This window comes from Pundamilia nyererei, unplaced genomic scaffold, assembly GCF_000239375.1.
Source record: "Pundamilia nyererei isolate P.nyererei 1_Seehausen unplaced genomic scaffold, PunNye1.0 scaffold00127, whole genome shotgun sequence".
Taxonomy (NCBI): domain Eukaryota; kingdom Metazoa; phylum Chordata; class Actinopteri; order Cichliformes; family Cichlidae; genus Pundamilia; species Pundamilia nyererei.
In genome coordinates, this window is record NW_005187528.1 from 665,733 (window position 1) to 688,170 (window position 22,438).

Sequence of the window (22,438 nt, forward strand, 5' to 3'; positions counted from 1 at the left end):
GTGGCCTTTGAGGATGAAGAATTTCCAGTGAAAAGCAGCCACTCAAAAATAAGGAGGTCAGCACGGTGTCAAACAGTGTTCAAATGCCAATTGCAAACTCCAGTGAATTTGGTTTTCCCGCTAATTATCCACTGATACAATAAGGTTTTCCTTTTTTATGGAAAAAGTAAGATCCTTATTAGACTAAGGAGGTTTTGTAGAAACTAGTTTTCATTTAATACTCACTGCCTATTTCTTGAGCTGATTTAAAGTTTGCTTTGGTGTCCTTGGCTATTGTTATCATATGATGGTGGTGTGGGAGATTTGACTTTGTAAATGCGATGTGTCATATCCATCGTCTTTGTCTCGTCCCTGTTAAAGCACGGATGGTGCTTCCTTGGCTTTCTCCAATCTATAATATTGTTTTACCAACTTCATCCAGCACATTGTCACCTCCGCTAACCTTAATAGAAAAAAGTTAACAGTGCCATCCGGTGGACTTTAATTGATTTTATTAATCTATGGTGTAGTGGTTTAAATACTATATTTATCCTAACAAGCGAACGCCCTCCAGGAAGAGACACAAATTTATTTGGGATTGTGTCATTAAGAGCATCCATTGTAAAACTCTGTTAAATCAAACATGCATCACTACCTGCTGTGATAACCCCTTGTGAATAAGGGAGCAGCCAAGAGTAGCATTCTGTAGCATTTGTACTAACAAATTGTATTTGCAATTTATATAATAAGATATGGATTTTTTTGTGTCAGTATATCGATAAGATATTGCCATGCAAAATATCATGACGCTATACTCTATTGATTTTTTCCCTCTGCCTCTACTACCTACCTACCTACTCTATCTTGATAACAAGGACAGCATTTCGTTAAACCTGACTCTCTACAGCTAATTAAAGCTGACACCAAAATATCAGTTTGTTGCTACAAAAACAGTCTATTCCTTGAAATGCCATACATGCTAAATGTGATACACAATGCCAGACATTTAGTCAATTCTGAAAGACATACTGACAGACTTAAAAAAGTAAAAACCATGCCTCTGCCCTCTCCTTTCCACTCTATCTCCAGACACTCTCTCAGTGCCTCGCTGGTCCCCACAGATTCCCCGACGAGATCTGGGAAACTCAATAAAACACAGGTAGGCCTAAAGGAAAATATGTGGGTGAGTGTGGATGAGGGTCCTTCTGTGCATATGCTCACATCTGTGATAGAATGGCAGTCCAATTAAAAAGGGCTTCTTGTGTAACTTACTCAGTTTTCTTTCTCACTCTCACCCTGCTTGACTCCAAGCAGGGTGCTTATGATCTAAAAAGTAAAACAATAGCTACAGTATTAGTTGGAGGATTTTAGCAACCTCGAGATCGTGGGTGTTTTTCCTGTTGAAAGTCTGTGAGGTGGAAAGAGGAGCTCTAAGCATCTTTATACGGAGCCAAACTGAGCACAAATGTAATGTATATAGCTGTTATTTGAAGATTAAGGTGATTAATGGTTTTAAGAAATACCATTATTCCATCCAGCAGCCTCCTTGATGTCAGTTTGCAGTTTTCAGAAGTGTGCCCTTGATCATATTGTTGGCATGTTATGATAAATGTATTTAGGAAAGTAGTGAATAACCCACCACTTTAGAGCCTCTCCTGTGCTGAAAGATAATTTTTTTTAAGCAGAATCGGCTCTTAATTTCATATTATCACTCATATTTGACAGCCTACTAAAGAAATCAGTCAGGTGGAGTTGGTTGGAGTAAGTTGTGCCTTTCAGTTGATGAAAAAGATTGGCATAATAAAGAGATTTTGATTCTGTCAGACTACATTAGTCACCTGCCATTAGCCAGCCACACTGCTGGCATTGCATCAGCCAATAGTCACATATGTGCTCAGACCACTTAGTGTGTGAAGGGAATTGGTTGTTGGTACCAAAGTACATTGTGGATTTGTTTATTGTAGAAGAGACTGTGTTGGAATCCTCAGCAGCGACACAGGCCTGTGAACCCCCGTTACTCAAACTGATTGTTATATTGATGTAAAAACCATACAGCCTATTCGTTCGCACAGTGTTACTGGAAGATGAAAATGAAATGGCCACAAATTAAATCAGGAGGTGAGGGAGATTAGGAAGGTAAACACTTTCAGAGGAGTAGCTTCTTCAGGCATCTATTATCCTTGCAGAAAGGTTAGGCAGGGAATGAGATATGTTTGCCAAAAGCCTTCTGTCACAATGAGAGAACGTTATGAAAGGCAAAAGGTCAGAACCCGTGTTCCTTTCATTGTAATCCTCAGCTCCTTCATGTCATATAGATGTGCAACAAGTGAAAAATCGATGCCCTTTTTCGGAATCTCACTTTCTCTTCTTTTGCTTGTAGGTTTTCCACGAAATACTGGATGTCCCAGACATGCATAGTATGTGGAAAGGGAATGTTGTTTGGACTGAAATGTAAAAACTGCAAGTAGGTATCAGTACTGGTCAGTGCTGAGTACCCATTGTTGTCAGTGTCCACATTAGTAATTAATATCTAATCCCACACATTCGCTTATATTCCTGTCATTACTTTGTTTAATTAGTGTGCCATCCCGCTTGTTTTTCAATTATATCTCTTTGTCTCTTTTGATTGTTTTTCGACATGACACACATCAGTGACCCCTTTTGTTTTCAGCTTACTTGAATAAATTTCCAATTTGCATCTGTCTCTTTTTCCACCCACTTTGCATAGGTGTTATTGCTGTGTAATAAACACCACATAACAACAAAACACACACTAATCAAGTTTCTGTTTCGTGCATACTCAGGCTGAAGTGCCACAACAAATGCACCAAAGAAGCCCCACCTTGCCATTTACTGATCATTCAGCGAGGCGGACGGGAATCCCTCAAAGGTATTTTTTGATGTAATTTCCAATGTTGATATTATGTTTATACAAAATTGACGGACTTTCACATTTTGTTGATCATTGATCAAAAACCACTGATCAATGGCAATGAGTACCATTTAAAGAGAGTTGTCAGCATTGTAAGATGGCGAAAGCGTTCCAGGTTTGAGCGTGGAGTCAAGGAGGCCATTTATGTGAAAAGGGAAGGGCCATCTCTGAATCCAGGAGGGGGCCTAAGGGTACTTTTGCCATCTTACAATGCTGTGATTGCAGCCATTCCCCAACTCTCTGTGAATGGTACTCATGGCCATTGATCAATGGGCTTTGATCAGTAGTTGTTGATCAATGGCCATGAGAATTTGCATATTAATGATCAAGGGACTGACTTTACAGCCCATTGTTGTAAAGTCAGTCACTTGGATGAGTGACGAAACATTTGTCCCACTGAAAACGTGACGTCCAGATGAACAGAATCAACCTTTTGGGATTTACTTATCTGGATGATTGAGCATGCATCAAGACGTTATTTTACACTTGTTGACTATTAGTTTTTATTTTATTATGTTTAACAGATAATTAAGCAATAAATAAATGGTTAACAAGACTTCTAAAACCGTTGTGTGAGAGTACGGGAGGCCTAACTATTAGCCAGCTCAGCCAGGATTAATGCCTTTGTCAAGCCTTGTGAAGCTATCTAGCTCTCATTTGTTTTAGGCAACCCAAAGGCATGGCTCTACAGCTCTTGTGATTAACTAAATTTGGACATATCTGATTCCATTGAGCAAATGAAGTTATATTTTTTTTCAGCTTTCATTTGTAAAAGTGAAACTGCTTCTGCAGGTATAGGCTATCTCCTGATTAATTAAGCCATATAGGTTTGACAAATATGCATCATAAGCTGTTTATACTGACACAGACAGCACTGAAGAAATTCCTATTATCTGCAATGAGAATTAAGATTCTTTTTTTCTTTTGTCCTCTCTCTGCCTTCCTTCTTCTCAAAATAAGATCATCAAGGAACAACTCAAGGTAAAGAGCACTAATTAGATGTCTCCTCTGCTTTCGTAAGAGAAAATGACAGTTTATTAATGACATAGTTTGCTTAAGGAAATTTGTTTTAACAGTGTGTGTGTGTGTGTGTGTGTGTGATAAAAGATGGATGGTGTTAAAGGAGAGGCAGTTTGTTCATTTTTCTCACATTAAAAGCTGTGTCTGATAAAGAATTTGTCTAATTTTCCTAAAGCTGTTAGGCAATTATTGTTTAATGTCAATCTCCCGTAGTGCTTCATTGTTCCTTTATGCTTTTTTCTTTCTGCAGTAGCTCGTCTGGTACGGACTGAATCAGTGCCATGTGACATCAATAACCCGCTCAGGTACACAGACCTGCACATCAGTCAGACGCTCCCCAAAACCAACAAAATCAACAAGGTAAGGGTAAAAAATAAACCGTGTATTACAATCTGCGTATTTCTTGTCCTACATATCGCTTTCATTTATTTTTGGGAGCTTTGTGAGTCATTGTGTATTTGGAATCAGGAAACCATACGAAAATATCTTCAGCAATATTGATGTTTACACAGATGGATTTGTTTTCCTACACTGGATATTTTACAGCCAGCACATCTATCAAATTCAGCTCAGTTCCAGAGAAAAAAGTTTATCACTAAATTCCCATGGTGGTAACACCATGCTGGAAAGACTGTGAAACAAACACGCTTGTTAGGAAATAATGGGCAGGTGTGAACATGTGAGTAAGCCACAGCTTTTATGTATGCCTTTGTCTAACAGTTTCAGGTTTTCAGAAACTGGAGTGTGTTCGTTTTGTCAACGCACATATGTTTTGTGTTTCTCATGGATTCACTTTTCCAAAACTCAAATCTTGGTTATAAACTTTGAAATATTATTAAGTAAAGTAAAATGGTGGTATCACTAAATTCTGTTAATTTCTTCAGATGTGATAAATGTAATTTAAAGTTTATTAGGAACAATTATCTTGTGGAGTGATTATAATTAAAAAATAACCATTTAACCCCTGGATTTTATTTCATGTTCGTATCATAATTACTTAAAGAATTAGAAACTAAATTCATTTAGTTTTCTTGTGTTTGTATGTTTCTTTCAAATTGCAAATTCAAACTGTGGTTCTATCATAATTTAAATTAATGACGTTAGGTATCAAAATATATGGCAGTGCACAATCTGCTGTGCACCAGTCGAGCTGCACATACCACATTGATATTATCTTTACTTTTTAATATAATTTTTCAGAGTTAATCTTTTTCTGCAGGAGATGATGATATCTTCCTAAAATCTAACCTGCATTTGATTGATTGTTATATTGCTTATACAATAGACTTTGATAATTTGTTACAAACTACAGATGCTCTGATTTATTTTTCTTTTTGTTTTTACAAAGTATTCCCTAACTCTTCAGGTTGCTTTACCACCTTCCAGGCAGCCATTGATTTCTCTCTATCCAGTGCGCTTTCAAAATCAAGTAGGAGAAACTATATAAATTTGCTTGAGGAAGATGATCCATCATATTGAAAAGCTTAATTTTTGTCTGGTGTTTTCTCTTTGGATAACAGTTTGAAATCTCTACGTGTTGGTGCATTTCAAGGGCACCTGAGATTTAACAGTTGGCCGCTGAACAAAAAAATATTGTCTATTTTTCATCAATATCAGGTACTTCTTTTTTTTTTTTTTGCTTGCTTTCTGGATAAAATTTCTAAATTGTTTAATTTATAAATTGATTTTAAGTCTGTAAAGTCAGGAAGAACTTCACTGAAAATTAAATGAATTGAATTATTTGAATGAATAAAATGCTACACCCAAGTCTTTGGATGACTAGACGTCAGTATGAAATGATTATATTAAGTAACTATTTGAATTTAAACTAGATGGAGTCTAGTCAGGGGCTGTCATCTAGATCTGAAATGATTTTTGCAAAATCTTCGGCTGAAGAACTGATCTGATGTGATGAGAATAAGATGAGAAGATGAGAAACATTTTACAGAAAAGTAAAGTTGACTACATTTCTCATTGTGATGGATTACATCTGCCAGGCAAGTTCCAAGTCTCTGATGTTTACTTTGTACTGAAATGAATAAAAAGTTCTGCCTTGAAGGTAGAAAATCAGTCTAGAGGCTCCAAGTTAGACGGAGAGAGAGTTCAACAATAAAGCAGAGTGAGAGCCTTTTACAATTAACAAACTGAGGGCCAGATTTGGTAACTGTGTCAGTATAAAACTCTCTTTTAGTGATTTTAAAAGCTACAGTTGGTGTTTATTAAATATGTGCAGTGTCAATTGTGCAACTGAAAGGTGTGGACAGCCTCATTGCAGATTGCAACATTGTACATTGCAGTTTTGGAGATTTAGGTCACATTTCTGGAGAGAAACTCACAATAAAAACTGTTTCTGTGTGTGTTGTATTTCTCTGCATCGCACACACTTATAGCCACGTGTTGTTTTAGATCTTCATGGGATCTATTGCATGTCTACAATTAATGCCAAACAACAGTTAATGGGGCTGAAAGGGACTTAAGTGTGTTATATGAATGTCTAATCTTACAAAATTTTAAGTTGGCTGTGTAGAGAAAACAAAAACGATGCATGAAACAGCAACTTCTTTAATATGCACCCAAGTCACGCACACACAAACACACACGTTTCAAATTTTTTAAGTAGAAGAGTTTGTGGTAAGGCAGCGATACACTTGATAAATCGTGTGCTTCACCCGAGTTGTCAGATTTACCCAGCGATGACACACATATATACACTCATACTGTCCCTGGGAACTTCTAACCACAGAGTTTGCCAAAAACATATTGATTCCTCTTCAACTGCCTCTTGTTTATCTTAATTGCCATGCTGTTTCCAGAGAGAAACACATGTGTGCAACCTGCACTCACACTATATTATTTTGGTTAGTACATTACTCTTTCCCTCATCGGCTCTGCTCATTTTTGTTCCATTAATTTTTGCTGCTCTTGGTAGATTACATTGGTCATTACCTCAACTGTGGTTTAAATGAGCTCATTGTTCGTAGAGCAACCACAGAGCTATCGTCTCTCATGGGGGCATTTTTAGCGATTGCAGCCTCACGCTAATTTGCCCCCACTTAGTAAATTTGACTGTATAAATTCACCTTAAAATTACAAATACTTAAGTCTGAAAAAAGCCTATGCTTATCTTTATCTGTTCTGTCTCTTCTCAGGATCACATCCCAGTCCCATACCAACCGGACTCCAGCAGTAACCCCTCATCCACCACCTCCTCCACCCCTTCCTCCCCAGCTCCTCCATTGCCCAGCAGTGCCACGCCACCCTCCCCTCTGCACCCCTCCCCACAGTCAGCAAGGCAACAGAAACAGTTCAACTTAACAGGTATTGTATTTAATACACATATAATTCCTATTCCCCTCTAAAAGTTTGGTGCATTTGGTGCATGCCCACAATAACAATGCTAAAAGAAGGTATGTTGGCTCTTTTAGCTTAGCATTTGGCAATGCAAGAATTATGCTAATGACTGAAGTGAATGTCAGAGCTGAAGCAAAATTAAGTAATTGCAACTGTGAGCTAATTTCTTTTTCTCATAGAAGCATTTTCCTTTGCTAAAAGTAAATAAAATGCCAAAGAAGGGATTGAGAACCAAACCTTGAGTTGAAATTATGAACTCAAATAAATAGATATTGCGACATAGATTTGTTCAAACTAATTTGACTTTGAATACTAAACTAACAAATTGCCATGTGAACTTGGACAGTCTACCCAACTTTTATCAAACTCTAGCTCTTCTTGTTGCCTTCCACAGCCTCCAGTTATTTCAAATACAAGCAACAGTTCATATTCCCCGGTAAGTACCTCAAAATTGATTATTTCCCCTTCCTATAATGCATTGCATCTAGCCAAGGATGAGTAAGGAGGGCCCTTTTGATGTTGTTGGTGGTTTTCATCCCCTCACCTTGGCCTGCTTGAAAAATCTCTACACCCACTCATGCTGTCTCATTTGGGCTTCCTAATGATTTGTCAATATCCAGACGCTTTGCTCTTGCCCACACTGGTACCATACAGTCTTTGCTCATTTGGCAGGTTATTATAGCTGAGACAAGCTGGAGTGGTGTTAGGTAAAGAGTGAAATTTGAAGAGACAGATTTTTGGAAATGCATAATTATAGTGCTCAGCAAGCTGCAGCATGTTCTGATTATTGTTGCCACACATGCTCTTTACTTCAGCTACCTTTATAAACTATGTAACAACACATCAACTTCTTACTGTTCACCATCAATCAAAAAAATCTATACATGGATGTAATGTCTTAGTCATCTCAAATTTACTGCTCTCTCTTATTCTGAAAAGACTACAAAAATGTAGTAATATGTGGTCTTCATACAAGTGTTCGCTTTGGTGGGGTTGAGTATATATCTGCAGAGATTCTGCTGGCATGGGATACACAAAATTTGACATTATATCAAATGGATCACCGATATCATTATATGAGGGCCTCCGATTCCCAACACTGGACAGTTTAGAGCTTTCAGCCCTGTTGGCTTGCAGGTCTTTGGAGCAAATCCACAACAACATCAGTGCAGACTCCACACAGAAAATAAAAACATGTCCCTCGCTGTGAGGAGATGGTGCCAGCTTATAATGCACCATGCTACAAAGAGAACAGTTTCTGTGGCTCACTCTTTGTGTTTTTGCATTAAAAAAAAAAGTCAAAGTGTGCCAATACAGACAACAAGTCTAGCAGTGAATCCTCTGATGTCTTTCAGAGGTGGATACAACAGCACAGCTGACCTTACTCTGTCTTGCATGTTGAAGATCAATGCTTGCAAAAAATAGTTGGGAGAATCCAACCTGTTCGCATCTCCACCAGTATAACACGTTATGCAAACTATTTTCTATGTGCTTCATACAGCAGAATATGGTGTTATCACCACTATTAGAATGTCAGAAAGTTTGGTTGTAGAGCTATCTTCGAAGCATTTAAGTGAAAACAGCAGATGAGTTGAAAAATAAATGCTGGATATAACTTTAGATATAGCATTTGATACAAGAGCCCATATAAGCCATTCTGATGCTCTCACATCAAGATATTCTCTTTTCACATGCATAAATCTTCACTCGCACATATTTCCATTTCCCTTTCATATTTATAAATTGTAACACTTACATACACACATTCTCCGTTTACATATTGTATGTGTAGATTCTGCTTGTAGCTACTTTCAATCTCCTTTCACATACATATATATATATTTCTCATTTCAATACATACATAATTTTACCTCTTACGTATGAGTCTTTGGACTCCCATGCTTATACATTCTTTGTTCTCAGATACACACATTCAATTTAACGAATACAGGTCTCTGACAAGAATTAAGTAGCAACTGAAATTACATTCATGTATTAAAATGTATTGAGCAGATAGGTGCTACATATTCCCAGAGAATCTCATGGTTCAAGAAATACAGACGCTATCAATACATTAGGGCCCTATGCTTAGATGAATTCATTTTCTAGTGACTTCTGAAAACCAGACAAAGATCCAGATCTTAGATGCAGCTTGATTTTTCATTTTTCAAAGATTGTCATCAATTTCACCGTACTTTAAAGTTGTGATAGGAATATATGTTTGGGGATTTATCTTTTTAATTCTGTAAGCCATTTATGACTTAATTTTATTTTATATACAAATGTATTTTTTGTTGCTCTATTTGTGTTTATCGTAAGTATACTGCTTCCTCCAAAAATATTCTAATGCCTTTATTATGGTTTTCAGTATCATGAAGTATCTGCCTAAAGGCTTTTGCAGCAGTAAAATAGTCATATTTGACTGCTAAACATTACAGCATAATGATGACAAATCAAACATTGCAATTAAATCTACACCATTAATGTGGGGAAAAAATAATTTTATTCCTGTAGTCATATGTTAACAATAAATACATGCAAATTTCCTACAAATGTATGGTGGGAAGCTTTTTTATGATGAAAAATATTGCAATGAAGTTTAATAATGCATCTTAAAAAATTATCCTTGATTTTAAAAATCAAACTGTCAAAGCAATTTTATTTAATGGAGTCTGGCAGTGCGAACTTGAGCTAGTTTGAGATGTGAGTGCCAGAGTTAAAACTACTGAAGTTGTACATCCAAATGATGACATCGAAGGCTGGAAACTAGAAGGGCAGATTTCCAATGAGCATACTAGCTGCTGGCTAAAGGAACCTGCTTTGTAAGTGCTGCTGTATTTGGGTGAGATACAGCTTTGATGGTTCAAGGCAGAAGTTTGAATGAATAACTCTCACACTCAAGTGATGAGGAGTAACCACAATCTGGAGTACAGTCTGGTAGGAAGGCAGCTGTTGAACTGGTGAAACTGTCTGAAGATGGATATGAGTGTCAATCTTCTGCACATGCCCCACTGAACCTGTGTTGTCTTTATAGTCAGTAGCCTGGATATAATAAAATGTAAGTGTAAATGTTAAAAAATGTCTTTACTGCTGTTTTGTTTAGTTAGACAACATGTAATTTTCATTAGCTGATCACATAGTTTTTTTTTCTTATTGTAGGAGGACAAACATATGCCTGCAAAAAAATACATCTTATATATGAAGAACCTAAAATAAAATAAGTCAGCTTTGCTTAGGCCAATGTAGCAACCATCACTTAGAGTAAAAAAATAACTCAACGTGATAACTGATCTACACTCAGCTCATCTTTTAATCTGTAAATTCTTATTGGATGACCTGCATGCCATTTCCACTGTATTCCTTGTTTCTTGTGTTTGGAGCCCCCAGTTACCACAGGTGTATAAAATCGAGCACTTAGTCATACAATCTGCCTTTGCAAACAGAAGAATGGGTCTAATAAAGACTCTAAAGATTGTGTTGAATTTGAGCAAGAAGTCAGTTCATGAAATTTCTTCCATTTGGAACTATAAGTGGTATTATTGCAAAGCATTTAGGAACTATAGGAACCTAGCCAAGAAGTGATAGATCACGTAAAGTTACATTCCAATCTCGCCAAGCTCTGCTGACTAAATATGCATTTGCATGACTAGGCAATTCCTGTCGATGTCATATGTAGGTGGTCCAGTGCTTTTAAGCATCTAGTGTATTCTTTTGTTAGACACAAATAAATTACACTTTTTCTTCTTACGTCCACACATCCTTTATAGAATTAAATGCATATTAAATTAATGTGCATGAGAACTACATATGAGGAAAAATATAAAAATGTCAGAATAAAAATGTATGAATATGTGCATTGAAATATATAAGTAAAAGGGGTGAATGTGAGAATTAAAAAGAAAATGATATAAAAATGATGTAAAAGGAGAATGTATTTATGTGAGAGTTTCAGAATGCATGTTGCCTTTCATAATTTGTGTCACAATTCACTGCATATCATTATAGACAGCTTTTACACACAAAGAAAAAATTCTGTGTAAACATTTAGAATCTATAAAGTCATAGTTTTTTTAGGTGCTCTTTAAACTGAATGGCAGTCATCCTCTTTGTTGACATAATGAAGGTCATAATTTCATTGTGTGAATAAGTATTGTAGATGCCAAGTGTGTTTGAAAATTTCCATGTACTCACAGGCACCCTGGAAGTCTTCAAATCCTGTTTAATAGGAGAGGTTAATGGGAGTTAATTTATAATTTGGCATCAGATTTCACCTATTCATAGCAATGCCACAGGATTAGCCCTATGGTAGATGTCATCATGCTTTAATTATTTTTTCCAAAGTACAGTAGGAAGAGTTACCTTGTGTCATTAAGTAGGATATTACACCATACTTCAATTCAATTCAATTCAGTTTTATTTATATAGCGCCAAATCACAACAACAGTTGGAATAATAGTATTCCTTCTTCCATTATGATAGTTAGCAATGATAGCTGAAAACAGAAGGCTTACAATGATGATAGCATTGCTACTACTGCATTTTACTGGGAAAGAAAAACTCTTGCCTTGTGTAATAGTATCACAGTTTTGACACAGCTGGTATTTCGGTCACCACTGTGGCTCTGTTGTAGCTGGTGTTCCCTAGCTTTTCTATTACATGATAAGCAGCACCACCAATGTTAAAAATGACTTTTAATGAATGCAGTTTTGTTTCAATTCGTTAATTTGATGTGTTGTAACTCGAATGCTTCCAGATGTTGCTCCCGAGGCTCCTCCCAGTCGAGCTCCGCAGGTCATTCTGCATCCCGTTCTTTCTGAACCAGGGTAAGTAAAATCAATGACAGAAATAGTTCAGTAGAACCACATGAATACATTTAAAGAAAGAAAGTACTACCAATCATCTTTTCTCTCTGTCAGTCTGCCTTTTCCTCATCTGCATGCTTTCTCTCCTTCTCCTCCTCCCCTCTTCCCCCTTTCTCTCTGGGGTAGTTGGTCAGAGGCCAAGTTGAACTTATTGGAGCAAAGATATTTGGGTGGCAATTTCAATGCGAGGGACGACATGATGATTACTCAGAGACTAATGTTAGCATGGCCTTTAGTTCACGCTACACTTGGGATGCCAAGTGGATTTTCACTAGCTCTTTGAGGAAGCCAGTGGTCATAGGAAGACAACCGGAAGAGAAGGATTAGTGATGAGATGCCTCTCGACCCAGATGTTAATTAAATCAGATCTCAATATATCGCATGAAACGGGGCAAGAATCTATAGGAAGATGATCAGTTGTGATGACATACAGGTCATGCTGAAAGACTGGAGTAGATTCATCAAGAACAAATAATTATATTTAAAAAAAAATCAACATGGTAGTAAGACTGGGAAAAAATCGAAAGTGTGACTTTTACACTGAGGTACGGGGCTGTACATGTACACGCTGTCTTTGGTGTCATCATGCCTCATTTATACAGCAGCTGCCAGATTTGAGATTAAAAAACAGGAAGGCAAAGTCTGGAAATAATAGGAATCATACAAAAATAATGGCATGCATACATAACAATAGACTCCATGTGTGGGATAGTTTAGCATTTAGCATTACATTCATTACCATAATCACCATAATGTGACGCGAAATATTGTTTTCTGTATCTTGAAACCACATTCAGGCGTTGAGCTGTAAAGCTTCACTGTCAGTTTTTCACAAGGTGCTCCAAATGCATGCATATGAGTTTTGTTTTGTTGTTATACTGGTCTCTGTGTACACTCCGGGGCTGATTGTGAATGAGTTGCAGCTGGCAAATTTTGTCATCTCACTGAGGACAAAATATTCATTTTTATTGAGACTAATAGACTGAATTTATTCACAGCCAAAAGGGTATACAGGAAAGGAAAATGTGTACAGCCCACAATGAAAAGCCAACTATTTTGTTATTAGGCTTTTAACAATTAACAACACCCATGTGACTGTGACAGCTAAGAACTAAAAGACTTGATATTAGTTTGTCAACAAGAAAAACGGGGTTTTAACATTTATTGAAATCAGAGCAGCAGGAGACTGTATATAAAACACTAATTAAATGACAAAGAAAAGCCCCTTGTACTCTCTCTTGGGGAAATAGATAAGAGTCATTACCTGTTCCCCCAATATTAACCATTCAAGGTTTGAGACATTGTATTTTATTTTTGCTTTTCATAGAAATATGTTCATAACTTGGGAACAAATTCTACCAGAGCCAGCTTGTAGGAAGTTATGAAAAGGCATGAACCACAGTAAATTAAGAAAACAAAATGTACAACTACTACTGAGAAATGCTAGCTGACTCATAAGGCTGCACACTCTGACCTGAATGCCCCCCAAAAAAATTCTCCATTAGTTTCAGTCAATAAATGCATCATAATTTACCTTGGATTCTTAACATATAATATATCTGTATTTATTCTTGATTTGGGCATTCACATACAGCTAAATATTTAGGAATCATGAATCTCTTGAGAAAAGAGCAAGAGAAAACTCATTTAAAAACCCATATCTTTGGCAACCTTTTCTCCATTTTTCCCCTTTCTCACTCCCGTTCATCGTTCCCTGCCTTTTTGACAAATGGGAATGCATAAGCGTGGTTATAAAACCCACATTCTTCTGATTTAATTAATGCTATCGCCCTCCTGTCCCTTCTTTGTATGCTCTTACAGTGGCAGCTGGCAGATTTCTTTGCCCTTAATAGCTTCATCTCAGGGTTAATGAGGGCCTGTTTTAGACCCGAACGCCCTGCAGGATTCCCTCATTAGAGCAGAGATCGAACCGGTGGTAGCAGCCCTTGGCGCCACAGGAATCACATTATTTTATATGCTGCCTCACCTATGGTCTTTTCAGTCAAGGGTTGCTCTGCGAACAAGTGTTAATATACCATAGAATGTGGGGAGTTATACACTGATGTTACACAGACGATTATGTGGACAGTGGGGGTTGAGTGGAATAAGGGAAACGGGTTCATTTATGTCATGTGAGTGGCTGTAGGTGACAATGTACACGCCTGGGTCAGAAATTAATAAGGGCACAGGGTGCAAATGCACTTAAAAACTCGTAAAATGAATGTGAAAATAAAAATTAGGGTCAGAAAAAGGCTGCCACTAATGAGAAGACCTCTCTCTTACATTTCCCCCTGTTCACATTGTAGTTATTTATCTATTAAATGGTCTCAGTATCATTGTGTTTTTGCCACCTGAGACATTGCAGATGATTCACAGCATAATGGGGTTCAGTAATTCTTTTTATTGTAATGTGTGCAAAAATAAAAATAATAGCTTTTTTTGATGAAAAAAGACACATTGCCAAGAAAAATTATGCTAAAGAATGAAAAAAAAAATACAAAAATAAAATGTAACTCCTGAAAAACACACTGACAAAAGGAAACACGATTAATAATAAAGTAAACACTGGAGATAGACTAGTTGCGAGAGGTAAACAATAAAAAAAAAATCTGTATCTAGTATTTAGAAATATCAGAAAAGAAATATTGGTTTTTAATGTTTAAAATAAGACAAATCTAATAACAAAATATCTATTCACAAAGACCAGCTCATCTCATAGTCATTGAAATGGCCTCTATAAAAGACCTTATGTGTTATAATGGGATTCTGAATCTACAGCATGTCTCTTCTTTGGTGTCTAGGTAAAAGCACAATAGAAAGGTTACCGGCTCAGAAAATAAGGTGGCATGCAGCTTTTAAATTGCAGGTCTCAGAGCTGCCTGCAGATATTTATTGCATTGTTTAAAAGTGCACAAAAAGTATCACTAAAACCAAATATTCCAGACCTTCAGAGCTTCATTGGTGCTTAATGATTCTGGGTTCAGACCTTTTTAAAAATATTCATGTGCCATTCTCATGCTAAGTACCGAGATCGGTTTAACACTGGCCAAAATCACTGGTTCTGATATGCACTTTTAATCTCTCAGGAACACGAGACTGATCTATTGCTGTTATTCTGTAGGAAGTTGAATCGACTGACAGCAAAGTAACACATTGTAAAAGAAAAAAAAATGTTGTGAAAGTGGTACAAAGAAGTACAAACAAAACAAAACAGCAGTGAACCCTGGACAAGCATTTTAATCCATGGAGAGGGCTCCAGCACCCAAAAGGCATCACAAATGACATTCAGTCATTTCTACTTTAATAGCAACTTTAAAAACAAAAAGCAAAAAACAAAACAAAGAAAATTCCTACTTTTTAGTCAGAGACAACCAGGTGTTGTAAACAGAGCGCAATTCAGTCTTTGTGACAGACACACAGGGGAAAGGGTGTCAAGAGAAGTTATCTATTGCCAATTAGGATATATCAGGTGCAGGTGCAATCAGTTCATCTGGGTATAGAGACAAAAAACTGCAACAGCAGTTCTTGTTGTAGTTTTTGTAGTGATCTTTGATTCTTTTTTGTGTTTACTTTTCTGCTTCCTCGATAGTTGGAAACTATTGTGAGAACCTAAACATTTGTCATGACTTAATATGACACAGGCGTTAGTATATTGCCATCCACAGATGGTATTCAGACATATTCATTATCTGCTTGTGAAATGATTTAGAGGTTATAGTGGTGACACATCATATGGAATGACACACATCAGTGCACACACAATAGTCGTCCAGATAAAAATCAGCCTGTCTGATCATACGTGTGAGTACCACATCTCTGTGTAGAGGCTACATTACTGATATCTACCGCAAAACCATCTCTGCTCCCAGCACGCATGAAAACTATTTAATATAATAACTATTTGAAACATACAGATATTACAGCAATACTAACTCAGTTCAGTTCAGTTTTCTTTATATAGCACTGAATCTCAAAGCGTTTTACATGGAAATACTTTGGTTTCAGATGCACATACATATAGATGGCTTTAGAACATGCTTATACTAATACTAATACTACACAATCAATGTATACACTCAATAAAGAATTTAAAACCTGCAAAGATATTTTTCCTTATGAATATATTTCTTCTCTTCCTCCTTTTTATTTTAGCAATGAGGGCAACCCTTTGCTTCAAATCGAAGTTGAACCTACATCAGACGTGAGTATGACCTTTGTTGTGCTTTCAGCGTGTGCGGATCTAGTTTTGTTCAGTCCTTGCATTGCTGATAGTACTGACAATTATGCCAGTAATATCAGTGTGTAATTGCTGGTGAATGCGAATGAAGACTAAATACCACTCTCACCAACACTTGTCACAGTCATTTGCGTTGTTCTCTCATTTAGCATAATTTGTCTCAGCTCTGTGAGGAGCCTTTAGGTAAGTTATGCGTCAAAAGCAACAAGAAGGAAAAGACATCTTCGCTCTTCGTCATTGCTATTTCTATAACAATGATATAATTTGAGAAAATGTGATGCAGATTGCGTTGAATGATATTCCAGCAGGCGCCTTGGAGTAGGTCATTTTCTCTCTTGCGGTGCATTATATTTAAAATCAAATCAGAGTAAATCAACCACTTTTCCCTGTGGTTGTTTTCCCTTTTTTTTATCAGTCTATTTTTTATTGGTAACAGTCTAAACAGTCAGTATTTCAAGTGCAAACAGCCACAGAAAAATCATTATATATAGAGGCAACACAGACATACAGTATGTGTTTGTTTTTTTTTCATAAACAATCCTGTTTATAAGTAAAATAGTACTCAATACATTTACTTATAAGCTAAAATATATCACATCATATGCTATACTCATTGTAAAATATATATTGTTACAAGGAAAGATGATTTATTTATGTATGTATGTATGTATAAAGTGAAAAATTGACATTACCATCTGATAAAAACGGTTCATCCTGGGAATACAGAGCTTTTGCTACATCTAAAGCTTGGTGGGTTGGAGAAGCTTTTTGCCGATAATTATGCTTCTCTTAAATGGCATTTGTATAAGAAAAATAATAAAACATCCATCTGCTATCTTGCTGGAATGATTTAACACTATCTTTTTGTGTATAATGGCATTTTGATTCCATACATGTGTAGGAAATTCAAGCTACCCACAGTTCAATTTTGCTTTATCACAGAATGAGGAAGGCAATGATGAGGACTCTGGTGATGAGTTTGAGGAGATGAACTTGTCGCTCCTGTCGGCTCGAAACTTCCCACGTAAGGCCAGTCAGACCAGTATCTTCCTGCAGGAATGGGACATCCCCTTTGAGCAACTAGAGATTGGGGAGATGATTGGTAAGGGTCGCTTTGGAAAGGTTTTCCATGGACGATGGCATGGCGAGGTCGCCATTCGCTTAATTGACATTGAGCGTGATAACGAAGACCAGCTGAAGGCCTTCAAACGTGAGGTGATGGCCTACCGAAACACTCGCCATGAAAATGTGGTGCTCTTTATGGGGGCCTGCATGAGCCCACCACATCTGGCCATCATTACCAGGTAAGGATAAAGATCTAAGTTTGAATTAAGGTGTTCTTGATAAAGCTCTACACCTCTGACAGACATTGATCACACTTAAGTACTGTTTGCTATATTGTGTGATTGTCCTCTCTACCGGCTCACAAGCTGAGCTTCACTACAAAAAGCAGCTAATGAACACTTGAATGTAGCTACCTGTTAAGGACTAGGAGAGAAACATGAACAAATGCACTGAGGATTTTATATTTTGTTTTGTTACGTGGCAGCAAAGAAAAAGAGATACAAGCAAACAGTTTACCAGCAACAGATTACTTAATTTAGAAACTAAATAAAAAATGACTTGAATTTCAGAATTAATGAGAAAGTAATCTGAGTACCTTAAAGAATTAACTTGTAAACATGTCATGTCTTATAGTTTAATGTCCAGAAATAATATTGAATAATAAGGAAACTACAATATTTGCATGGCCTAAAAGGTCAGTTAAAGTGCCACTTTAAAATAATACAAGTTGAGTTTGAAGAACTTTTTAAAACGACCTCTATTGTTCTTTATAATTGCAGTCATAATGGTGTCCATCAATAGCCCTATATTAGAATATGTTATAGTACACAATGGTTCATTTGAGCTTTCATGTTTGAGCAGGCTGCAAAAATAATATACAGATGGCAATGAAAAGAATGCTGACCATAAAACAAATGAAAGTACAGTGCAATTATAAAAAGCAATATAATGAGACTCCATAAATGGATCATCGCAGATAAAATGCAGAAATGTTCATATGGGTTATCTGTAGGGAAAAAAATTATACAACTCTAACCAGGGTAACTGTCTGTGTGTCCGTCCGTCCGTCCATCCATCCATCCGTTCATCATTTTCACAGCTCTAAAATGTGTAGTTTGGTCTGCTTCTGAACTTGAGAGAATGACCATTTTATGGCTTTGACAGTCAGTCCTGGTCACCTAGCATTCATTCTAGATCAGCCACAGACCTTCCCTCCTTTAGAAATATGAGTTTAGAGTGTCTGACAATGGGATGTGGAGAGGTTATGATTAGAGCAGGCTGCTGCTGTTGCTGAATAGATGAACCAACCACTCACCATAGCAATAGTGCATTTGTCTTCACTACAGTGCAACAGCAGATAATATGAGGTTAGAGTGGACGTGAAGATTTCTCTCTCTTTAATTATTTCATGTATTAGTGTTTACTTTTAGGCAGATTTAAGTACTGTAAGTATTTTGCCACTTATAACAATTAAGAGAAAGGTTGTTTTCTTGTTAAAGAACATCACGAGAAGTACTCTCATTTAATTAATTAGCAGAGCTAATGACGTTCAGAAAGAAATTATTGCCCGTCCTATTGTCATCTACATAGGCTGTGAACAACAAGGAAGTCTTGCAATTTTTATACATTGTCTCTGCATATATTTGTTTTGAAGGGACTGTCCATCTCTTACTAAATGTACAACTTTAAATATGCTTTAGCACAAATGCACTAATCCCTTCCATCATATTTACTGTTTTAAATGACCAGTTGTATGATTTCTGAGATATTGCATCTGATGCCAGTTGAAATTGCTGTATGCACAGGGGAGCTAACAGGTGAGCTGGCTGCTTCTCAGAAATCCTCGCTGGTGATTGCTGAAAATAATAGCGAATGTCAGTGCAACAGGTGGCTTTGTTATCCACTAATACTCTGCTTCTCACACCACAAGGATAAAAAAAAGTTACTACAAAATAGTCTTCATATTAATCATGTAGACCAAAGTGCAAAACGAAGCACACTGGTTTATTAAAGATTTCAGGCTGCATTAATAGGAACATAAATATTAATTGAAATGTTTTCCTTTAACTTTTTCCTTTATGTTGGTTGATTTTGTTGGGCATAGAGGATACAGTGATATTACTGCTGGATTTTATTCATGTAAATTGCATAATTCATTTTGAAGCACAAAGGTGATTTTCAGAATGTTAAGGTGGACTCATTAGTTCTCCATCATCTTGTCTTCCATTAAATACACCCTTTCTTCTTAGACTAGATTATCCATATCATATTTGCCGTAGGTATAAAAGTAACTGTCATAAAACATAATGTCTGCATAAAAATTTAGATTTAACCAGCCAGCATTTGTTAGTTAGATTTCTGTGTTTAATAAAAGACGTGTAAAGAGAGGTTTTAAATATAAAAAATGAGGCTGTCATGAGATTGTTTCAGGAATGAATATGTATGAGCTGTTAGCTTCGGGTCCTTTGTTGGTCACCTGCATGGCACAGTCGGGGTTGAGGGCTTCAAGTGTGAGGCAGGGGGTGTTTGTTGAGCTGCCTATTAAAATGCCATTTTGATGGCACCCCTCCAGAAATATCACATTGTCTAGCTGAAATACAGTCTAGCTCCATTCTGGCTTACAGTGAACTTCGCTTTTAGTTCATAGGATGGCATTTTATCCTCTAACAGTGTCTCAAACTCCAGTAATGCACACTTGTGAACTTCTAGACAAATATTTTTTCTGTTTATGTAACACTGAACATTTAAAAGATGAGGATTAGATGAAGTGGAAACATGTCAGGCGCTTGTTGATACTTTGATGATTAATTACAGCAGCACAGCATAGTGTGTGTTCACAGTCTAGGCACCCAGCTCACCACTCATCAATATGCAAGTAAAATTGGGGGTTTATAATTAACTATTCCCCTGAGTTTACAGGTGGATACTGGGGCAGTGGAGGGGTTTAAATAGTAGGCTGCAATGCTGGGCAGTGGACACTGACATGTAAGAGGGACACATTGGAGATTTTTTGTAGCTTAACTAGACCACCAAAATCGGAGGCCATGTTTGGTATATGAAATGAGGACAGAAAGGCACGATATGTGTGTAAAATAGTGCAGCTCCAGTTCCCTGCTTCTTCTGCTTCTTTGCTCCATTTCATTTAAAATATGATTTCAAAACAATTTTGAATTCTCTGTTAGAAGCAATATATAAGTATCAGTCCATTTACCATATTCACTTATCTTGTATGAATTTTTTTCTTTTATTCTTAGGAGAGCAGTACGGGAGTCCTTTATTTTAATTTCTTTGTATACGAGGTTTTAGCCCTGCACTTATCAGTTGCTTTCTACAAGCTTAATGAATCACTTCTCTTTGCAACGTTGATGTACAAAGCATGATTGAGACATATTGGAATGACAGGAAACCAGTGACAAACTAAGCTGAAAATACTCATTTAAAAGTTTCGAAAGGAATTTTTTAAGATTGACTTGTAACATCTAAATAATGTAGTGATTTTATCAAATTTGTATTACCTATTGGCATTGATGTAAACCCTGAATTTTACTGTCTTTTCCAGCTTTTGTAAAGGCAGGACACTTTATTCTGTAGTGCGAGATGCCAAAGTTGTCCTGGATGTTAACAAGACACGACAGATTGCGCAAGAGATGGTCAAGGTAAAATAACTCTGCACTGATTTCTCCAAAACACTTCAGCAGAATGTATTACAAGGTGTCCCACCCTCCCTCCCTCTCTCTGTCCTCAGGGGATGGGCTACCTCCACGCAAAGGGGATCTTACACAAAGACATGAAGTCCAAGAATGTGTTTTATGACAATGGCAAAGTCGTCATCACTGACTTTGGGCTCTTCACCATATCTGGAGTTCTGCAGGCTGGCAGGTAATTATGTTCAATACACTTATGGGACAGGAATGCTTTCGTTAGCATTTGCAATACATTAATTAGTCTTGGAGAGAAGCTGAAAGTTCTGACACGTGTAGTGCAGAGACAACAAAACCTTTGGTCCATGCAGTGGATACGCTGCACATTTGTGTGATGAAAATGTCATCTTGTTATGTATTTAAACCCTACTTTTTTTATTATTACTGCATACACTTTTTAACACTGTTCAATTATAATGAATGGTGATGCTTCCTTTTCTGTTTTTGAAAACCTCTGTTCCAACATGTCTAATTTACATAACGGTTGCCATTAAGATTACATTCATGCGCAAATAATTGAAAACTGTTTTTTTTTTCTGTAAGTAATTACAGTTCCCATAAAAGCTTCACACTTGTCCCCTCAAGAACTCAAACAGGGTTAAACAGAAATGTCCAAGATATAAAGAAAACATGAGTAACCAGGTCAAGGAGGAGCAAATAAATTCAATAATGGCTGGATAAATTTGCCCTTACAAACAGTACAGCCGAACTATTTGTTCTGTGAATCATCAGCAATGGTTAAAATGCTCAAAATTATTTCCCATGCCAATGAAAAAATATATATATATGACACCCAACATCTAGACTAACATCAAAACAACTAGTAGCTCAGTGTTTCAACATCTGTAAGAAACAATTGCATTGTAACTAGAGATTGACAAGGTACAACACATACTATCAGATCCAGGGGGAGATATCATCATTACCACCCTCCAAAATTAGGTACAGAGCCCCAAGAAGAACTGGTGGGTTGGAGGTTGGAGGTGTTAATGGAGCTGACCTAAAAGAGAAGATCATGGCTAAGCTAGAAACCTGGAGTCTGACTACATGACTACATGAAGTACCCTCTGAAAATCTACTAAGAGATGTGAATGCAGCATTATAGACAATCCCTACTGCGACCATCACTAAAACCAACTAGTTCATATATCCCAACAGTGATCCTTGCTTTGCTATAAGCTCAAGGTAGTAAAGGGAAGTTAGCAAAATTATTAAAACTATAGTAAAAGTGTGATGAAGAAAGGGTTACCTGAGAAGTACAACAACCTGCTCATACCTGAGGCCTTAGAAA

The 22,438-nt window shown here is 36.9% G+C and overlaps 1 protein-coding gene across 3 annotated transcripts in view; it reads left to right on the plus strand.

Annotated features, from left to right (window-relative positions):
* Positions 1-22,438, plus strand: part of ksr2 (kinase suppressor of ras 2) — a 108,913-nt gene that overhangs the window by 69,524 nt on the left and 16,951 nt on the right. For all 3 annotated transcript variants that reach the window (XM_005743061.2, XM_013913349.1, XM_013913350.1), the window contains 12 exons: positions 1,069-1,138; positions 2,360-2,443; positions 2,784-2,869; positions 3,872-3,892; positions 4,182-4,291; positions 7,081-7,249; positions 7,677-7,718; positions 12,036-12,105; positions 16,297-16,345; positions 17,324-17,685; positions 21,006-21,102; positions 21,192-21,325. In XM_005743061.2, the coding sequence (XP_005743118.1) occupies positions 1,069-1,138; positions 2,360-2,443; positions 2,784-2,869; positions 3,872-3,892; positions 4,182-4,291; positions 7,081-7,249; positions 7,677-7,718; positions 12,036-12,105; positions 16,297-16,345; positions 17,324-17,685; positions 21,006-21,102; positions 21,192-21,325 (1,294 nt within the window). The remainder of the gene's footprint in view (positions 1-1,068; positions 1,139-2,359; positions 2,444-2,783; positions 2,870-3,871; positions 3,893-4,181; positions 4,292-7,080; positions 7,250-7,676; positions 7,719-12,035; positions 12,106-16,296; positions 16,346-17,323; positions 17,686-21,005; positions 21,103-21,191; positions 21,326-22,438) is intronic.